Here is a 17,579-nt window from a genome sequence, read left to right on the forward strand (position 1 = left end):
GTTCCAGCATGCCCTTTGACCTATGGGAGCTCAAGGGTGGTGATGTATGTTACTTGCTCAGTGCTCTAGTACATGGTGACATTCGGAAACCAACCTAAAAGGAATTTTACAGTGACCAGGTGTCTGCAGAGCTACCCTGCTGTCACTGGAGATTCTGACAGTTTTGTTCTTTATCTTTTCTCAATGAACACTTAGCGTTAGCCCTATCAATTCCTGACTGGTATACAGGGTGTCTTAAATTGTTTTAAATTTACGCTCGAAAATGACACGGTGTAAATTGTACTTTACCAGATAACAATTTGGGTTGCGGTGTAAACCTGTCTTTATGCGCGTGCGCCATCTAACGTCAGAATTTGACAGTTCCATTTCGTATATGAAGGGTGTTGTCATTTTTACAAGAAGATTAGTAAGTTTTTGTGTTTTTAAACGTTTTTACGCAAAATAATTGTTATAAACAATATCCGAGACACAATCGACGTTAGGCGCCACCATTTGACGATAGCATCACGAGCTGTAACCCTCATTCGTAAGAAAAAAAAGCGTATTTACGTCGCAAGATTCCTCTCGTCAGCTACGCACATTTGCCCAATTTTTCCGAGTTTATTTACTTATTTCGGTGCAGCTTGTGGAATTATCGGTTCGGCATAGATTTGGGCGATTGAAGTTCCGCGAAAATACGTCTATCGCTAATTTTCTCCTTTTCAGATCGAATCGTAAACACAAAGACTAATATGTTCGTTAAGAAACTAGTCCGTTACGTCCACATCAGCGGAGAGTATACGTCTTTAAGCAAGTAGTCAATAGCAATAGAGTGCCTTATCGGAAAGTGTGCGAGCGTTTCATACTGGAATTTGAGAAACACCGTCTGATATTCGATCCCGGATCGTCGCCGTGCAATGGTCGTTCACTGACCGATCTTCCAGCTTACTTAGACGAAAACACGGGGCAATCGTGCCCGAAATTTGAACCTGAAGTGTACGTCCCGTAACCGCTCGATTTCGACTAACTTGATTCCGTTACAGAGAATCTAGTCCGACAATTCCACGTAAGGGTAGCGGCAGTAGTGGTAGTAGCAAAGGCAGTTCGCGCGGCGCCAGCAAGAATGTCAGTCGTAAATTAGTGACCGAGCAAAGTAGTAAGGCGAAGCCGCATCGGAGAACCTACTCGACCGGCTCTAGCAAATCATGCGAGACAGGGGAGGATGTGGCTTTTGAACTTAGTTCGGGGCCCTCCTCCCCGTCGCAAACTGTGAGTGGCGTGCCGTCTTGTCGGCTTTTGCGTCAAGTTTTTACTTTTTAGGTATCGTCGGAACTGTCCCAAAATATTCAAAGAACTGAGGTCGAAGACTGTAATTTATTTAGTAAGCTCGAAGGTATAGAATTCATCGATCAGCCGTGCGAGAACGGAAACTTGGAGAGGACGTCGTCGAAAGGTTACGTTACGACCGAGGATGCGGCGTCGACGAGCAAAGTGAAGCAGAAGAAACGTACCAAAAAAAAGATGCCTTTCAAAAGTATTTTGTCGAATGGCAGTGATACGAGCGTGACGAAGGAGAACGTTTCCGCGACGCCACCTAGTAGTATTAATCGTTACACGTGGATGAAGATTACGGACGACGAAAAGGAACGGAAGGCGAAGACGCGTACCAAAAGCTGCTCGTCGATTCTCGACGACAAGCTCGACATAATCGAGAAGCTGGCGGTTTTTAGGAAGAGTTTCGATAACGTGCAAATTTTTCAAAACGCCTCCTTGACGCTCTTTAACGAGCCGGAGAGTAACAGCAATCTGTCTTCCTCGACAGGTGAGTTTTGGGCGCACACTTTAGATGGGCTCGAATATGGGTCAATTTTTTACGTTTCCCTAGCTCGTTTAAGGTTGAAAGACATCCGTTCCTATGACTGTTCAAATAATCTACTTCATTGAAGTTAAAATTTAAACATTGCAATTTCGTCTGTTTTCGACTTTCAATTGTTTTCAAAGGTAATGCGTGGTAAGTGTCTTATTTTAATTTTTGAAGAAAACAAAAACCTTAGTTATGTAGTTTTTTAAATATACAGGGTGTCTAATTTAATAACAAAAAGTTAAGGTAATTTCCAGCTAAATCGAAAGTATAGTATTTTTCGATCTTAGTACTTTTTGGTGTCCAAATGACACCGTCCAGTAATATACAGTGTGTCCTATTTTGATCAAGACTGCAGTGTATCTCTGCGCTTTTCGCGACCTTATGCCACTTTTTTGTGAAACTTAATACCACAAACAGAATCTGTCTATGTACATTTGTTCCTGAGATACAGGGTGAAAACGAAAAGTTTGATCGTCTATCAATTTTTTGCATTCTCTATCCTGATTAGGTTTACATTGATGACATATGTTTTTTATATAATTATACAGGGTGTTCATTTTATTTGCAGTCTAGTAATATACAGTGTGTCCTATTTCGATTGAGACTGCGGTGTATCTCTGCGCTTTTCGCGACCCTACCCCACTTCTTTGTGAAATTTAATACCATAAACAGAATCTATCTATGTAGATTTGTTTCTGAGTTACAGGGTAAAAACGAAAAGTTTGATCGTCTATCAATTTTTTACGTTCTCGATCCTGATTAGGTTTACTTTGATGACATATGTTTTTTTTATATAATTATACAGGGTGTTCATTTTATTTTGTCCACTGTTGTTATCTCTAAGTTAGCAAACAATTTCTATTTTAATTTTTTTGTATGCACGAAAACCAATATAAGGACATCTGTATCGCAATAGCATGATTAGGTTGTAAACTGCGCAATTATAACTGCAGGTGACTTAAGGCAAGGTTGTCTACTATCAGGCGTACACGCAGCTCCATCTTATAATCTTGAAACACATCAAAGAACCGTGAGTTTCAACCTTAACCGAGAAGGGTCTTTTTCTCTCATGAGCACCATGCAGGAAAAAATCATGTTTTTCCGACGGCTGTAAGCAGAAGACCAATGTATGCTCTGGGCCAGGAAGTGATGTTACACCAATCAGAAACGAGCACGGCCTCCTACGCCCCTTCCTTTCAGGTTCGTGAAGCGATCCAACCAGGTGGAAAAGCTGTTGGACCAGTTAAAATCGCTCTGGGACAACTTCATGAACCTGAAAGGGAGTGGCGTAGGATGGCGTTCTCGTCTTTGATTGGCTGTGACGTCACGTTATCGTCTTCGATTGGTGTGACGCCACTTCCTGGTCCAGAACATACATCGGCTTCATCTCGACTCGTTTTTTTCTTCCGCGAGTTATTGTCCCGTGTAATCTTCTTTTCCAGTGTTGCAGCCATGCCTGGAGAGCGACATAAAACCGGCCGTCGCCGAGCTCGTCAGCGAGATTCTCGAGTCCGCCGCGAACATCGTCAACCAGATCGACACCCGCCTCAACAACCGCGCGCACCAGGACTCCATACCTCGAATACGTCTCTCGCGGACGCCCTCGACCGATCTCCTGACCGCGCGCAACTTCGTCGAAAACTACGAGGAGTATCACCTCTCCTGCTCGGAGATCGAAGATAAGCCGAAGATATCGGAAATAATCGAGGACCATCGGAAGAAGAAGAAGGACAAGTCGGTGAAGCACGGCGGCGTCACCCATTGCATTCCGATCGAGACCGACTCGAATATCGACGACGACTGCGACTATCCGCAGAGCGAGCTGCAGCTCGTGCCGTACGATGCGAAATACAATCTCCCGAAGGCGCTCTTCAGCAAGATCAATACGGACGCGATGGTCGAGATCACCGATCAGAACATCGACGTGCTTCACCAGAACGTCGAGATCGAGAACAATCCCGATCTGAACGCCGACATTATCGTGTTCGAGCCGTCGAAGGCGAAGGATTACGTCGTCGAGGACGACGATGACGTTTACAAACCGATCGCGGTCAGTCCGTGCGGGCGATTCTTCAAGTACGAAGAGGAGGTGAGAGCGCGATGCTGCCACGACGTGCGTTGCTAACCTCGTTTTGCAGATAGGGCGAGGTTCGTTTAAGACCGTCTACCGTGGGTTGGACACTCAGACGGGCGTCGCGGTCGCGTGGTGCGAGCTGCAGGAGAAGAAACTGAACAAGACGGAGCGGCTTCGATTTCGCGAGGAGGCCGAGATGCTCAAGAAGCTGCAGCATCCGAACATCGTGCGATTTTACAACTACTGGGAGTCGACGCTCAACAAAAAGAAGAGCATCGTCCTCGTCACCGAACTGATGCTCAGCGGAACTCTCAAAACGTAAACCGCGCCGTTTTACGCGAACGTATCGCAAACGAAAGTGTTCCAGGTACTTGCGGCGATTCAAGAAGATCAATCCGAAGGTGTTGAAGTCGTGGTGCCGACAGATACTGAAGGGTCTGGCGTTTCTGCACTCGAGATCGCCGCCGATCATTCATAGGGATTTAAAGTGCGACAACATCTTCATTACGGGCACGACCGGATCGGTGAAGATCGGCGATCTCGGGCTCGCGACCTTGAAGAACCGAAGTTTTGCGAAATCGGTAAGTCTTTTGGATCCGACTTGATGCGCGCGCGTATCTGTGAAACGTCCATTTTTAACATTTTAAATAGTCACAATGCAATACCTTCAGTGAAGGATTTTGTAATTTTTGGTTTTTTAGAAAATCATTATTTAAAATAGAAACATGGCACACCTACACTCACATTTTAAAATGTTACATATTTTTTGCTCATTGCTATTTTCGCTCGTAACAACCTCTTTCGTCTGATAAAATTGGATAATGTGTTATTCTGAGGGGGTTTGAACATTATGCGACCGCGACGCGATGAAATCGTGGGTTTTTAATACAATAAAGCACATAGCTTCGGCTCACCCTGTAGATGCGGCAAAGTTGTTAAAACTGAAACGTCACTTATGAAGAAGATTTACAGAGCTAGGCGAGGAGGCGCAGCCGCTGAAGCCGAAGCATGTTCCCTATTGTATTCATTTTAATACAATAAAGGAAATAGCTTCGCCTTCGGCGGTTATCAGCGGTTGTCAAAACTAAACTGTTCTTTCAGAAGGGAAGTGACAGGGCGAGGCGAGGCGGCGTAGCCGCCGAAGCCGATACTATGCTCCCTATTGTATTCTTTTTAGTACAGTAAAGGACATAGCTTCTGCTTCGCCGCCTCGCCTCGCCCTGTTGCAGCTAGAAAGTTGTTAAAACTAAAACGTTCTTTTCGAAGGGAATGTACAGGGCAAGGCGAGGCGGCGTAGCCGCCGAAGCCGAAGCTATGCTCCCTATTGTATTCTTTTTAGTAGGTACAGTAAAAGACATAGCTTCGGCTTCGGCGGCTGTCGCCGCCTCGCCTCGCCCTATTGCTGCGTGAAAGCTGTCAAAACTAAAACATCCTTTCCGAAGGGACTTCATAGGGTGAGGCGAGACGGCGCAGCTGCCGAAGTCTAAGGTATGCTCCCTATTGTATTCTTTTTAGTACAATAAAAGACATAGCTTCGGCTTCGTCGCCTCGCCTCGCCCTGTTGCAGCTAGAAAGTTGTCAAAACTAAAACGTTCTTTTCGAAGGGAATGTACAGGGCAAGGCGAGGCGGCGTAGCCGCCGAAGCCGAAGCTATGCTCCCTATTGTATTCTTTTTAGTAGGTACAGTAAAAGACATAGCTTCGGCTTCGGCGGCTGTCGCCGCCTCGCCTCGCCCTATTGCTGCGTGAAAGCTGTCAAAACTAAAACATCCTTTCCGAAGGGACTTCATAGGGTGAGGCGAGACGGCGCAGCTGCCGAAGTCTAAGGTATGCTCCCTATTGTATTCTTTTTAGTACAATAAAAGACATAGCTTCGGCTTCGTCGCCTCGCCTCGCCCTGTTGCAGCTAGAAAGTTGTCAAAACTAAAACGTTCTTTTCGAAGGGAATGTACAGGGCGAGGCGAGGCGGCGTAGCCGCCGAAGGCGAAACTATGCTCCCTATTGTATTCTTTTTAGTACAGTAAAGGACATAGCTTCGGCTTCGGCGGCTGTCGCCGCCTCGCTTCACCCTTTTGCTGCGTGAAAGTTGTCAAAGCTAAAACGTCCTTTCCGAAGGGAATCCATAGGGCGAGGCGAGGCGGCGTAGTCGCCGAAGCCGAAGCTATGTTCACTATTGTATTCTTTTTAGTACAGTAAAGGATATAGCTTCGGCTTCGGCGGCTGTCGCCGCCTCGCCTCGCCCTGTTGCAGCTAGAAAGTTGTCAAAACTAAAACGTTCTTTTCGAAGGGAATGTACAGGGCGAGGCGAGGCGGCGTAGCCGCCGAAGCCGAAGCTATGCCCCCTATTGTATTCTTTTTAGTACAGTAAAGGATATATCTTCGGCTTCGGCGGCTGACGCCGCCTCACCTCGCCCTGTTGCTGCAAAGTCATTGTAATGCGGATTCCTATTAAAATATCGTGTCACTATCGCATACTGTTGAAACGACCTGATTCTTTGCGTTAGAGTTGCGGGATATATATGAAGCGTGATCTTAAAATAATAATTCTTGTAATAAGGCAACCCTTTCATAATAAAATTAGACCATAGAGTATATAACGATATACAGTCTGTTTCAAATTAAGTCGGCAGAAGACACTGCATTTTCTTGCAACATTTCTAATATTTTATTTCTGATATAGAAAATTATTGTATCGTTTCTTGCATGCGCGTTTATAACCTGTATAACACTGTGCAAGTGTTACAGTGACTATACAAGTCGATGGTGGCAATTGAGCTTAAGCCACGCCCACCCACCATGTTGTGGCAAATTCAAATATATAAGGTATCTTGATACCATTGGAATACTTTAATAGTTGGAGATATTCAACACAGCTTTAGCTAAATCTTAATTTTCAAAATGAAGATTATTATTTGTAGCACCGTTTCTGGAGCAATTGAGAGTGTGTTCGGTAGGTTATAGGTACGCCGGAATTTATGGCACCCGAAATGTACGAGGAGCACTACGACGAAGGTGTCGACGTTTACGCCTTCGGCATGTGCATGTTGGAAATGGCGACCAACGAGTATCCGTATTCCGAGTGCACGGGTCCCGCTCAAATTTACAAAAAAGTTATTTCGGTAAGTCGTCTTCGTTTTTGAGTCCCCCCCGTAACCCCTCTCTTCGTAAGGGAGTGAAACCGGCCAGTTTCGACAAGGTGGAAACGTCGGGGGTTAAGGACGTCATCGAGAATTGCATAAAACCGAGTCGGGAGGATAGGCCGAGCGTCAAGGACCTACTCACCCACTCGTTCTTCGAGGAGGATTGCGGTCTGCGAGTTGAGGTCGTTTCGCAAGACGACACCAAGATCGTGTTTCGGTTGCGGGTTTTGGATCCGAAGAAACGGACTCATAAGCACAAGGAGAACGAGGCGATTCAGTTTGAGTTCGATTTGGTGACGGATCGTTACGATACGATATCGGAGGAGATGGCGAAGTCGGGTATCATTTTCGAGGACGATTCGAAGACGGTCGGCCGCCTGCTGAAAACGCAGCTGGCGCAAATTGAAAAGGAAAGGAAACAGGAGCAGGAGAAACAGCAGCAGGAGGCGGCGCTCATGCAGCAATTGCAGTATCAGCAATTTCTTCAGCAGCAAGTCGAGCAGGCGCATCTGGCGCAGCAGGTTTCGACGCAGCAGGAAATGCAGCACATTCCTCAGCAGCAAACGCAGGCGATTATTCAGGGACAGCAGGGAAATTCGCCCCAACAGACTGCAACGTATCAGCAACCCCAGGCGTATCCGAGTAATCAGTTCGGTACTGCTGCGCCGACCGAGCAGCCTCAGTTGCAGCGGCAGAGTTCGACCGAACCGATTCAGCAACAGCCCATCGTTTACAAGCAGCAGCAGCCGTTCGTCCAACCCATGGCGCAACCCCAGCAGGCCGAGCTGCTGCAAACCCAAGAGCAGCACCGACTGTCTACGGTGTCTCAGCCAGAATTACTGCAGACCCCAAGCGCGCCTCAGGAACATCGATTGAGCGTCGACAGTCAGCTGGACTTGCAAAAGCAGCAGATGCTCCAAGATCAACATCGAATAAACTCGCAGATGTCGATACCGGAACAAACCCCACGGACGACTGCGCCGCCGACGGCCATCGAGGTGATACAGCAGTTCACCCCGCAAGTGACAAATGACCCCGAGCACAGGGTGTCCGTAACGCAACCCCCCACCGTACAAGACTTGCTCCAAATGCAGCAGCAGCAGCAGATGATGATTCAAACGCAACCGCCGACGAGCTACGTGCCCCCCGCCGCGAATTACGTGCAGCAACCGCAACAGGCGTTTGTTCCGGTCGCCCAGCAACAGACTCCGCCCCAAGATCCCAACTACATGATGCAAACGCCCCAAAATTACATATCGCAGGCGGCCGTCGCCGTAATCCAACAACCGAACGCGCCCGCATTCATGCCTGCCGCGCAGACGACCTTCGTCCCGCAACAAAATTTCGTGCAACAGCCGCTCCCCATTCAGCAGCCGCCCCTCCACGCCCAACCGGAGGAGGTCAAAGTGGACGGGGCGGTTTACAACTCGACTCATCGCTTATCGGCCGACATCCCGGCGACGAACCTGGTCGAACTCCACCAGCAGCTGAATCGGGTTATTCAAGACAAGGAGCAGCACAAGTTGTCGACTGTATCGTTACCGGCGGTGCCCGTAGCCGAGGCCATCCAACTGGACCGATCGCTGTCGCAGCCCGACCAAGAGCAGCAGCAACAGCCCGGTAAGAGCCCGCTCAAGCTTGTCGTCCCGTCTCGAGCGTCTTCCATTTCAGAAATCGAAATCCCGAAGCGTCACGAGGAGGAGCACAAAGATCCGGAGGCGCTCTCCTCCGAGCAGGCGAGCGAGGAGAACAGCTCGACGAGCGAGAAGAGCCACCGCAGGCGATCGGCCAAGTACTCGAAACAGCTGAGCGTCGAGGCGGTCAAGCCGGACGGCACCGTCGAGTGTCAGCTGCTGTGCAAGCAGAAGACGATCAGCTTCAAGTTCAATCGCTTCGATACGACGCCGATGGACATCATCGAGGGCATGATCAAGGAGGAGCTCCTACGTCCCGGCACTCACGATAGTCTTGTCGCGCAATTGCAAGACATTATGAAGCAATTGGAGGAGCACCCGTTGCGGATTCCTCACATTCAGAAGGTTTGTCGATGTAATTTAAGTCCGTAGCCCATTTGTGCTGAAGATTCCTACCCGCTTCCTTACAGCAATACATCTCTCGATCAAAGCGCACTGGGTTACTTTTGATTATACAGTGTGTTCTAGCTAAATCTGACTCATTTTCAAAACAAATTCAATCGATTAAGTCATGACACACTGTATACTTCTTATTTGTGTGTTTAAATTGAAACTTTCACGCACGCTGCCGATCAGGTGCGACATGCATCACTCACGAGGCACCCCCATCGTAAAACCCATCGGAGGCATCGTTCTGTAAGTCCCCACTTGTATTCATGTCGCCCTTGGAACGTCGACCGTCCCTTGAACCGTTACGTTTTTCTTTAGCGAGACGAGACCAACAGTCAGTTCCTCACGTCGCTGAGCAAGCAGGGTCCGACGCCGGCGGACGGCTTCAACGCCGACCTGAAGACGACGCTCGCCGAGAAGATCACGCAGAATTTGCGCTGTCGCGAGAGTCTGAACAGTACGGGGACCGTTTCGCGAAAGACGAGCACGGCGAGCGACTACACCCCCGAAAACACCTACATCCAGGACGGGCAGTCGAGCTTTCTCAACGAACCGGCGAAGGCGTCGAGCGACTGCGACGAGAAACCGGAAGACGGGCAGGCCGCGCAGAAGGTCGATCTAAAGATCATTCTGCTGCGTCACGACTCGAAGATCAGCACCGAGTCGTGCATGAGCATCGACCTGGAGTCGGAGGCCGACAACGAGGAGAAGCAGGAGGAGTGCCCCGTCGAGGAGATGCTGAAGGTGCCACAGCGTAAGATCTCGCGGTTCCTAGTGAGTCCCGTGCTGTCCGGTCAGCTCGACGTGCCGAAAGACAAGGAGTGCGGTGAGAGCGTCGCGGAGCCGGACTCGCAGACGATTCCGACCGCGAAATCGGAGGAGGTCGAGCCGAAGGTCGAGGAGGCCAAGGTTTGCGGGCCGGAGATGATCAACACGTTGGAGCAGCTGAAGATCAGTCTGCAGAACCTGACGCACTCGCACAAGAAGAGCGAGGCGAGTGACGGCGGGGGCGGCGGTAGCGATGTCAAAATTCAAGGCGGAACAAACACTCCGCAGCAGTCGAAGGCGGTGGCACCTCAGCAGGTATAAATCGCTGTTGGTCTTGTAAGGTCGTTACATTACGTTTTACAGCCACCACCGGCTCAAACGACGGCTATGCTAACCCAAGCTCCGGTGCAACAGCCGTTTCAGCAGACGCAGCCAATGGCTCCGGTACAGCAACAGGTGAGAGCGAGTGTGTTCGAATCGAGTTTGATTACACGTGTCCTTTCAGCAACTGCCACAGACTCTGCTGACGCAGGTCTACCCGGCCACGCAACCCCCACCCGCCGCAACTCAACAGCAGGTATTATGCGATATTCGTTTGTTTTAAGTAGAGTGAGATGCGGTTTCAGGTTCAACCTCAGGCGACGGCAATCGCCGCACAGCAGTACGCGCCTCCACCTCAGCAGGCTTCGGCTCAACAAGCGCAGGTTTGTTTATATTGCTATGGCACACTGACACTGAACACCTAGCCCACAAATTTATTCGACATAAATTAATCGGAGGACACTCAGGGCCTGAGGACAAAGACAAATACCGCGCACCTGCGATCGATTGAAACAAATTAAATTTACTGTGGAATCTTCACTTGCTTCATGTTTTACACAAATTTGTTTTGTTGTAATTTAAATTATTGGAGGTGGATAAACTTCACTTTATCTGCTACTAGGAATTTTGAACATTCACTTTTAAAACGCCGTAAGAAAATGTCTTGGAGATCTAAACTTTCTTCTATAACAATTTCACAACCATCAAGACTGACTGTCTTATACAAAAAAAAATTTGTTAAGGCTCTGAGTGCTAAACACAAAAGAAAACCATTTCCCATCTGCTTGGTCTATTTAAAGCATTCTTCCTTCCGCTTCTTTAACTTAATTAGCTTTTACGGAGCGATAAGTCCTTATCACAAAACCGGACTTTTGAAATAGCACGCATTTATTTCCAGATGTCCCTAATCATTTTTTAAATTAAAGTAAACAAAACAGAATATCTCCAGCCATACCATCCCAGTACACGAAAATCTTTTCTTACAATGATGATGACATTTTCGTTTATTGTGGTAGCGACTATAGCACCGGAGGGTCTGGGGGGGTATTCCATACCTACATTCTCCCCCGAAATAAATTGCACTTACACCATCATTTTTAGAAAGACCATTTAACGTGAGCCATTTAACGTGAGCCTATAAGGGGTGAACGTTTTGTGGGAGAACGACTGTAGCACCGGGGGGCCTGGGGGGTATGGAATACCCCCCAGCCACATCACTGCAGTACACGAAAAGCTTATCCCTCCCGGGAGAGGGAGACAGGAACAAAAATTCAATATTACTATCATATCATTTTTGTGTAATAGGATGGAATTGGCTGGGGGGTATTCCATACCCCCAGACCCCCTGGTACTACATTTTCCCCCAAAATAAATTGCGCTTACACCATCAGTTTCTCCAAGTACTTTTTATGTGTAATGTTAGCAGCAAATATATCCATCTCAAACGCCGCAACTGACGCAAGCCCCGCCACAGCAAACCCAACCGACGCTAATTCCATCCCAGCAATTTCCACCGACGTCGGTCGTCCCTCCGGGCATTCAGCCCATTCAGAATTACACTACGGTCCTGGCACCGCATTCAAACCAGCTGTATACGCCTCCCACATCCCAGCCGGCAGTACAAATGCCACCGCCAGCGAACTATCAGCAGGTAACCGCGCAACACCCGTACCCGTATCCCGCGCAGGTGATTGGAGCCGCGATGCCGTTGGCGGGTACGCCTCAAGACGCCTCCACTCCCCAAAGCGACGCTTCGTACGCGGTGCACCTGCAAAACTTGCAGCGCAAGCTGTCGTCGGTGACCCAATTGGTGAGTATCTAGCGTCCGTCTGTCACAATCAAGTTGACATTTTTCAGGGACCCACAACAACACCCGACTCGCCGACAGTTTTAGCTGAACCGTTTACTAAGGTGGGCGTCCGACGCGCGTGCGCGCCGTAAAATAACACTCTTCAACTTTCAGAATTCGGAGGGCGGCACACCGAACGCCGACATGCTATCGCCGGTACAAGACATCGACAGCACCCAGTATTGCACAAACGAGCTGCACCACGCCCTGCTCGAGGAGGTGCGCGACGCGAGCGCCCTGAACCTCCCGCTCGAAAACACGACGACCACGTTACTCAACAACGAGGAGACGGCGGCGGTCAGGGAGAAGCCGAAGATCGAGCGGCGAATTTCGCGCTTTAAGGTTAGCGTCGTCAACGAGCCGGACGTCACGCAGCTCAGCATACCCGACAGGCACGTCGAGGAGCACGAGCAAATCGACGCGATCATCAATAGCACCTTCAGTACGCTCGAGAAGGACATTAGCGCTTCATACTCTCATAGAACAGGTGAGTCCGTCTCGCACCTCTACGGCGGAGCTTACCTTACCTCGTTTTGCAGTCGACGCCGTTAGTTCCGATATAATCGTAAGTATCCGTCGGTTGACGCTGAGCGTGTAGTTTCCCCCCTCCTCTTATCCGAGTTGTTTTCTTAATCGTAAGCTTTGTGAATGACCTATTTAATTAACTCGATATAATCCTTCGGGATCTTTTTACGCAAGAATAACCGAAAGCAGTTTGACAGCTCTGTCAAATTTTGACATTTCAGCCGTTCAAGATAAAATACGTTAGCCTAACTTAAGACTGTGTTACTGTCAAATTGGAAATGCTGTTTAACACGTTCTGACTGAGCAACTTCAGTTATACCTGACTTACCGACTTCAGACTTTGGTTTAAGTGGTAACTTACGTGCCCCGGTTGCGCATCGAGGTGGAAGAAACTGTCCGTCTGCCTGTAGGTCAGTCAGTCCACGCCCTTGGGTCGGGTGACTATGACTACACTATTTGCATTTCCCTCTCCCTCTTTTTCGTTAAATAATGGCGAGTATTGCGGTGCTATCTTCTAGCATATGTTTCTGGTTGCACCACATTGAGATAGTTCCAATGTCTACCAACGAGGGCGATGGTAAGAGAGTCTTAAGGTTCGTGTACAGTGTTGCCGATTGTTGCGTGAAAAGATCTCAAGCGGATTATAAATTTTTGTTGGTAGTTAGCGTGTTTTTCTTATAGCCGCATGGGGTATGCCGTGCTTCCTCGAACGTTGGCACCACTGGCCTACTCAACACGCTTCCACGTACGCATAAGACACGCTCGTATAACGATCTCGTGGTCGCCATCGAAAAGCTGATGCCGACGTTTCGCGAGCGCACGGTCTCGATGACGGGCAACGCGCTACGAAGGCGAGGCGACGCGACGGCGGTCGAAGACGACGCCGCCGCCGTCGCGTCGCCCCCTCCCGACCAGAACCTGGCGAGCAGCCTGCCCGACTTTTGCGAGATTTTCGCGGATAAGGATTGCGATCTGAATTTCAGTTGTCCGGAGTTGGAGTTTTTCGGTTTGGGCGAGTGTAACGCGAAATCTCGTAGTACCGTTAGCGGACAGCGCAAAAAGGCGGACGTGAGTCCGTCGGACATTTTGAGGCGCAAGCTGAAACAGTCGGTGTCGTTGCACAATTTAGACGACGAAGTCAAAGACGATTACTGTTATCACACGATTCACACGAGCACGAATATACCGTCGCACGTTAGTTACAATAATTATAGACATATCGATAAGGTTAGTCATACGCATTCGACTGTGATTATGAAATGCTGCTGTGGTAAATCGCAGTGTGGCTCAGTGGTGCCAATCAACGTATATTTGGAAACGTATTGCACCAAAACGGTAAGAAACAGACGGGGTGGGGGTATGGCCGCTAACCCGCTCATGTGACGCACATCTGTCTTGGCACATTAATACGCTTTACTTAGGTGGTAGTTGCTACGACGTCACTCATTTTTCGCTCGTGGTTGCGCTTAAGTCTGGGGGTCGCCATTTTTTAAACGTAGATTGTCCCGTTAACCGCTTACGTGTTTGTTGATTCTTGATCTTTTTGCTTTTGCACTGTAGAACGAATCCTACATAGACATGCTGAATAGGCAAAAGGCCGAGGTGAACGCTTTATTAGAAGCCCATCGCAAACAGCAGTTGGAATACTTCAACACGATCGCGAACGGTAAGTCGCGCCGATTGCGCGTGCGCAATTCGTTTTAATTACCAATTCACACTCGCAGATGGCGTTATATTAAAAGGACAAGATTGCGACGTCGAGAATTAATAAAGGGACTGTATAATAATAATAATTTTGTTTATAAAATGTATCATAATTATTGAATTATACAATTAATTATATTACTCGAATTGATACACCGTTTTCCACTGTATTCCTGCTCTGTACTCGGATCATAAATTCCATTTTCCACAAGTTAAAAATATTGAAATGCTAGAGTCAACGTAATATCATTGTTTATTCATTTATAGTTATTCCACCGATCGTTAGTACGTTGGGTAAAGTCTAGGGGGCGTGTTGGGTAATGTGTCGCTCTCAATAATTCTTATAATAGTTCTAAACCATATAGGTTTTACAATTTACCGACAACAGATGGTGTAATTGCTGCAGTCATATTGTGGTATTTAAAAAAAAAAGAAAATGTTTTGTATTTTTAAAAATCTGCGATGACGCCAACAACCGGTATTTACGAAAACTAAAAAAATATACCCCCTGGCCCCGTGACCATGCAAAGGTACGCCACCTATCACAACTTAGAATATAGTCAACTTTTTATTATTGTGGATAGGTACCATAAAAGAACTCGCTGAAATTGTAGTTTTGAATATATAATCACTAATCAGTGTTCCAGACAAAATTTCCACCCTGTATATATAAGTACACATGGCCCCTTAAACAAGAAAAATTGTTGAATTACAAATTACGATTGCACATTCCACCTTTGCGATAAGAGTGCGTAATATTCGCTTAACGTAATCTAAATTCTCATAGCCGCCCACGCGGATATATTATTGCATTTCCCTTTAAATGTAATTTGATTATGTAAATAAGTAAAGTTACGTGACGAGGGCATGGCAGATACCCTAAACCAATTGAATAATCAGGTAGTACTCCAATTCGACAGCATGTGGCAGCACATTCAGTCAGTTAGGTTCATTTATAAACGAGTTGTGGTGGCGTGCTGTCCTGAGGTAACTGCTGATTTTTTTTTGGTTTGTGATTTATTACAGCTCGCATCCGCGGACTCTTTCATAATTTAGGTGTCGCTAGGCTGGTGACTTTGTTTAAAAATAACTTTATAGGTAAGGAATAACCCCCAGTAATCGATGGTTCAATTACCATTTCCCAAAAACTTGAAAGTGCCAAGGGACGGAGAGTTCTTTGTTGAGACTACTTGTATGTGGCTGGGGGGTATTTTAGACCAAACTTGGTAACGATGTCTCTTATCCATAGGGTCAAAATAAATCGGAAATTAATATTGCCCGACAATGTCTATTTCTTAAAACGGAGTGTATAAAAAAAAGTTACAATGTATGAGAATTGCACTACCGCCACCAACAAATTCAAACATTATGGCGGAAACCTTTAAGACTACTCTCTTTCCTTCCCTAAAGCGATTTAAATAATTAGTTGGGAAGGCGCTAGTAAATCTTTCGATTCAATCGCACTGTCCACAATTAAAAAGGGTCTAATCCCGACCACCTCCTTCTCGTTAACAGATTGCCGACACACTTTAACGTGTTTGATTAAATTCGACTTCCAACGCGTGGAGTAGCGGCACCTGTAACATGTGAATCTGTCGAAAGTGTGGTGTCCTCGCTCGTGCGCGACCAAGTTCGATTTCCACCGCGTCGTGTAGCCGCACCGTTCGCACGCGAACCCCTCCAAAATGTGGCTGCTCCTAACGTGCAGCGAAAGGTACTTTTTCGACTTGGTGACGAAACTGCACCGCTCGCAAAGGAATTGTTGCGAGCCGTGCCGTCCCGTCACGTGTTGTACCAAGTCCGTCTTTCGTTTCGTCGCGTAAACGCAATGTTCACATTTAAATTCGGTCGATCCGTGAGAGCTTCTGACGTGCGCGTTTAGGTAATGTCTCGATTTTGTGGTGAAGGGACAACGTTCGCAATTCAACAGCTCGAAGCCGTGGTGCATTTTTACGTGGTTGGTTAAGCTCGACTTCCACTTAGCCGCGTAATTGCACTGTTCGCAGGTGAACTTTTCAGAACTGTGATGTGCGGTTATGTGTTTTTCAAATTCGCTGTCCATTTCGTTTTGAAATGGCAGTGCGGGCATTTGATTTCTTGTCCCTTCCTCTTTACTTTACTTCTCGCAAGTGGTTTAGGCTCCTGCTTCAATTGCAGAGTGTAGCAGTTGTACTCTTCGTTTACACGAAGGTCTTGTAGTGTTTCTACCTCGCACTTTACACATTCAATTTTGGGAGAAGCTAAACATTTTTCCTCCTCCTCTTGTGGTTCACATTTTATGATGTGTATATTGGGAGCGTTCCCTGTTGTCATGCTTTTCTTCCTGATTAAAAAGAACAATAAAAAAGGGAATAAACATCAGATGTAAACAAATATGGCGGTCAAAGTTGCATTAGTCATACTGGAGGGGTATTTTTTATACATTACTTTCTCGGGTACAGTGGCGTAACATATGCCAGTTTGTTACTTAAAATTTACCTACCCGTGTAGGGGCGGGAAAGAATACCCCTGCTGCAGAGGCACTGCATGTCGTAAGAAGCGACTAAACAACTGTACGTTGCGTTCTTAGTAACAATACGTCCCCTCCGCCCCAAAGAAAAAGCCGAAGTGCGCGTTGTTAAGATTTGCATTCTATTATTATTATTTATATTTTATAACAGCTTTTACATGTCATTTACACATTACATACAGAATTTAACTAGAAAGTGGCTATCTACACTAACACGGCAGAAATAATAATTACAAATGTACATTATATTAAATCGTAAAAACGAAGATTTTCAGAAAATAACACGTGTGTGTCTCTCTATCTACTTGAACCTGTAACTTCTTACAATTAGTACCTTGAATACATTCTGTTTGTATTTTAAATCACAAAGTGTGGGAACGTTACAACTGATATATACACCATTTAGTAACAAATCGTCAAAACTTAGACTACTAATTGACAGTAATGAAATTAATTAATCTACCGTCTAATCTCTAGTTGCCCCGAATTTCGTTTCCAAAATCTGAACATTTGCAAGTTGCCGTGTCGAAACCCCCTCCACATTAGTGCGACAAATACCCAACAAACAAAAAAAAAACGAAAATTGCGCGCGCCCCCGTGACGGACGGCGAAGCGATGTAGGAATGACAACAAAATTCACCTATGAAAAAATTAGTTCGGATCGTCCGACTACCCCGAAGCCGAGCGCTAATACTTAAGAATGAAGAGAATTAAAATGTATAATACAATCGGGTATAAAAATTAAATAAAACGGCACTGAATT

General features: G+C 46.9%; 1 protein-coding gene and 1 pseudogene across 1 annotated transcript; one reads left to right on the forward strand and one right to left on the reverse strand.

Moving 5' to 3' along the window:
- The first annotated feature begins 8 nt into the window (after positions 1 to 8).
- Positions 9 to 14,445, forward strand: LOC116181740. Its single transcript, XM_031502161.1, has 22 exons — positions 9 to 75; positions 744 to 975; positions 1,023 to 1,248; positions 1,300 to 1,801; positions 3,286 to 3,932; positions 3,982 to 4,235; positions 4,285 to 4,498; positions 6,871 to 7,035; positions 7,086 to 8,676; positions 8,728 to 9,095; positions 9,327 to 9,386; positions 9,459 to 10,223; positions 10,272 to 10,364; positions 10,414 to 10,485; positions 10,535 to 10,612; positions 11,656 to 12,039; positions 12,087 to 12,140; positions 12,193 to 12,565; positions 12,618 to 12,643; positions 13,285 to 13,938; positions 14,164 to 14,269; positions 14,328 to 14,445. The coding sequence occupies exons 1-22, from the start codon at positions 9 to 11 to the stop codon at positions 14,369 to 14,371; spliced, it is 6,975 nt and encodes a 2,324-aa protein (XP_031358021.1). The 3' UTR covers positions 14,372 to 14,445.
- Positions 14,446 to 15,579: 1,134 nt separating this feature from the next.
- LOC116181731 lies at positions 15,580 to 16,681 on the reverse strand (annotated as a pseudogene).
- Positions 16,682 to 17,579: the final 898 nt, after the last annotated feature.

Source organism: Photinus pyralis, unplaced genomic scaffold, assembly GCF_008802855.1.
Source record: "Photinus pyralis isolate 1611_PpyrPB1 unplaced genomic scaffold, Ppyr1.3 Ppyr1.4_unclustered_Scaffold19, whole genome shotgun sequence".
NCBI lineage: Eukaryota > Metazoa > Arthropoda > Insecta > Coleoptera > Lampyridae > Photinus > Photinus pyralis.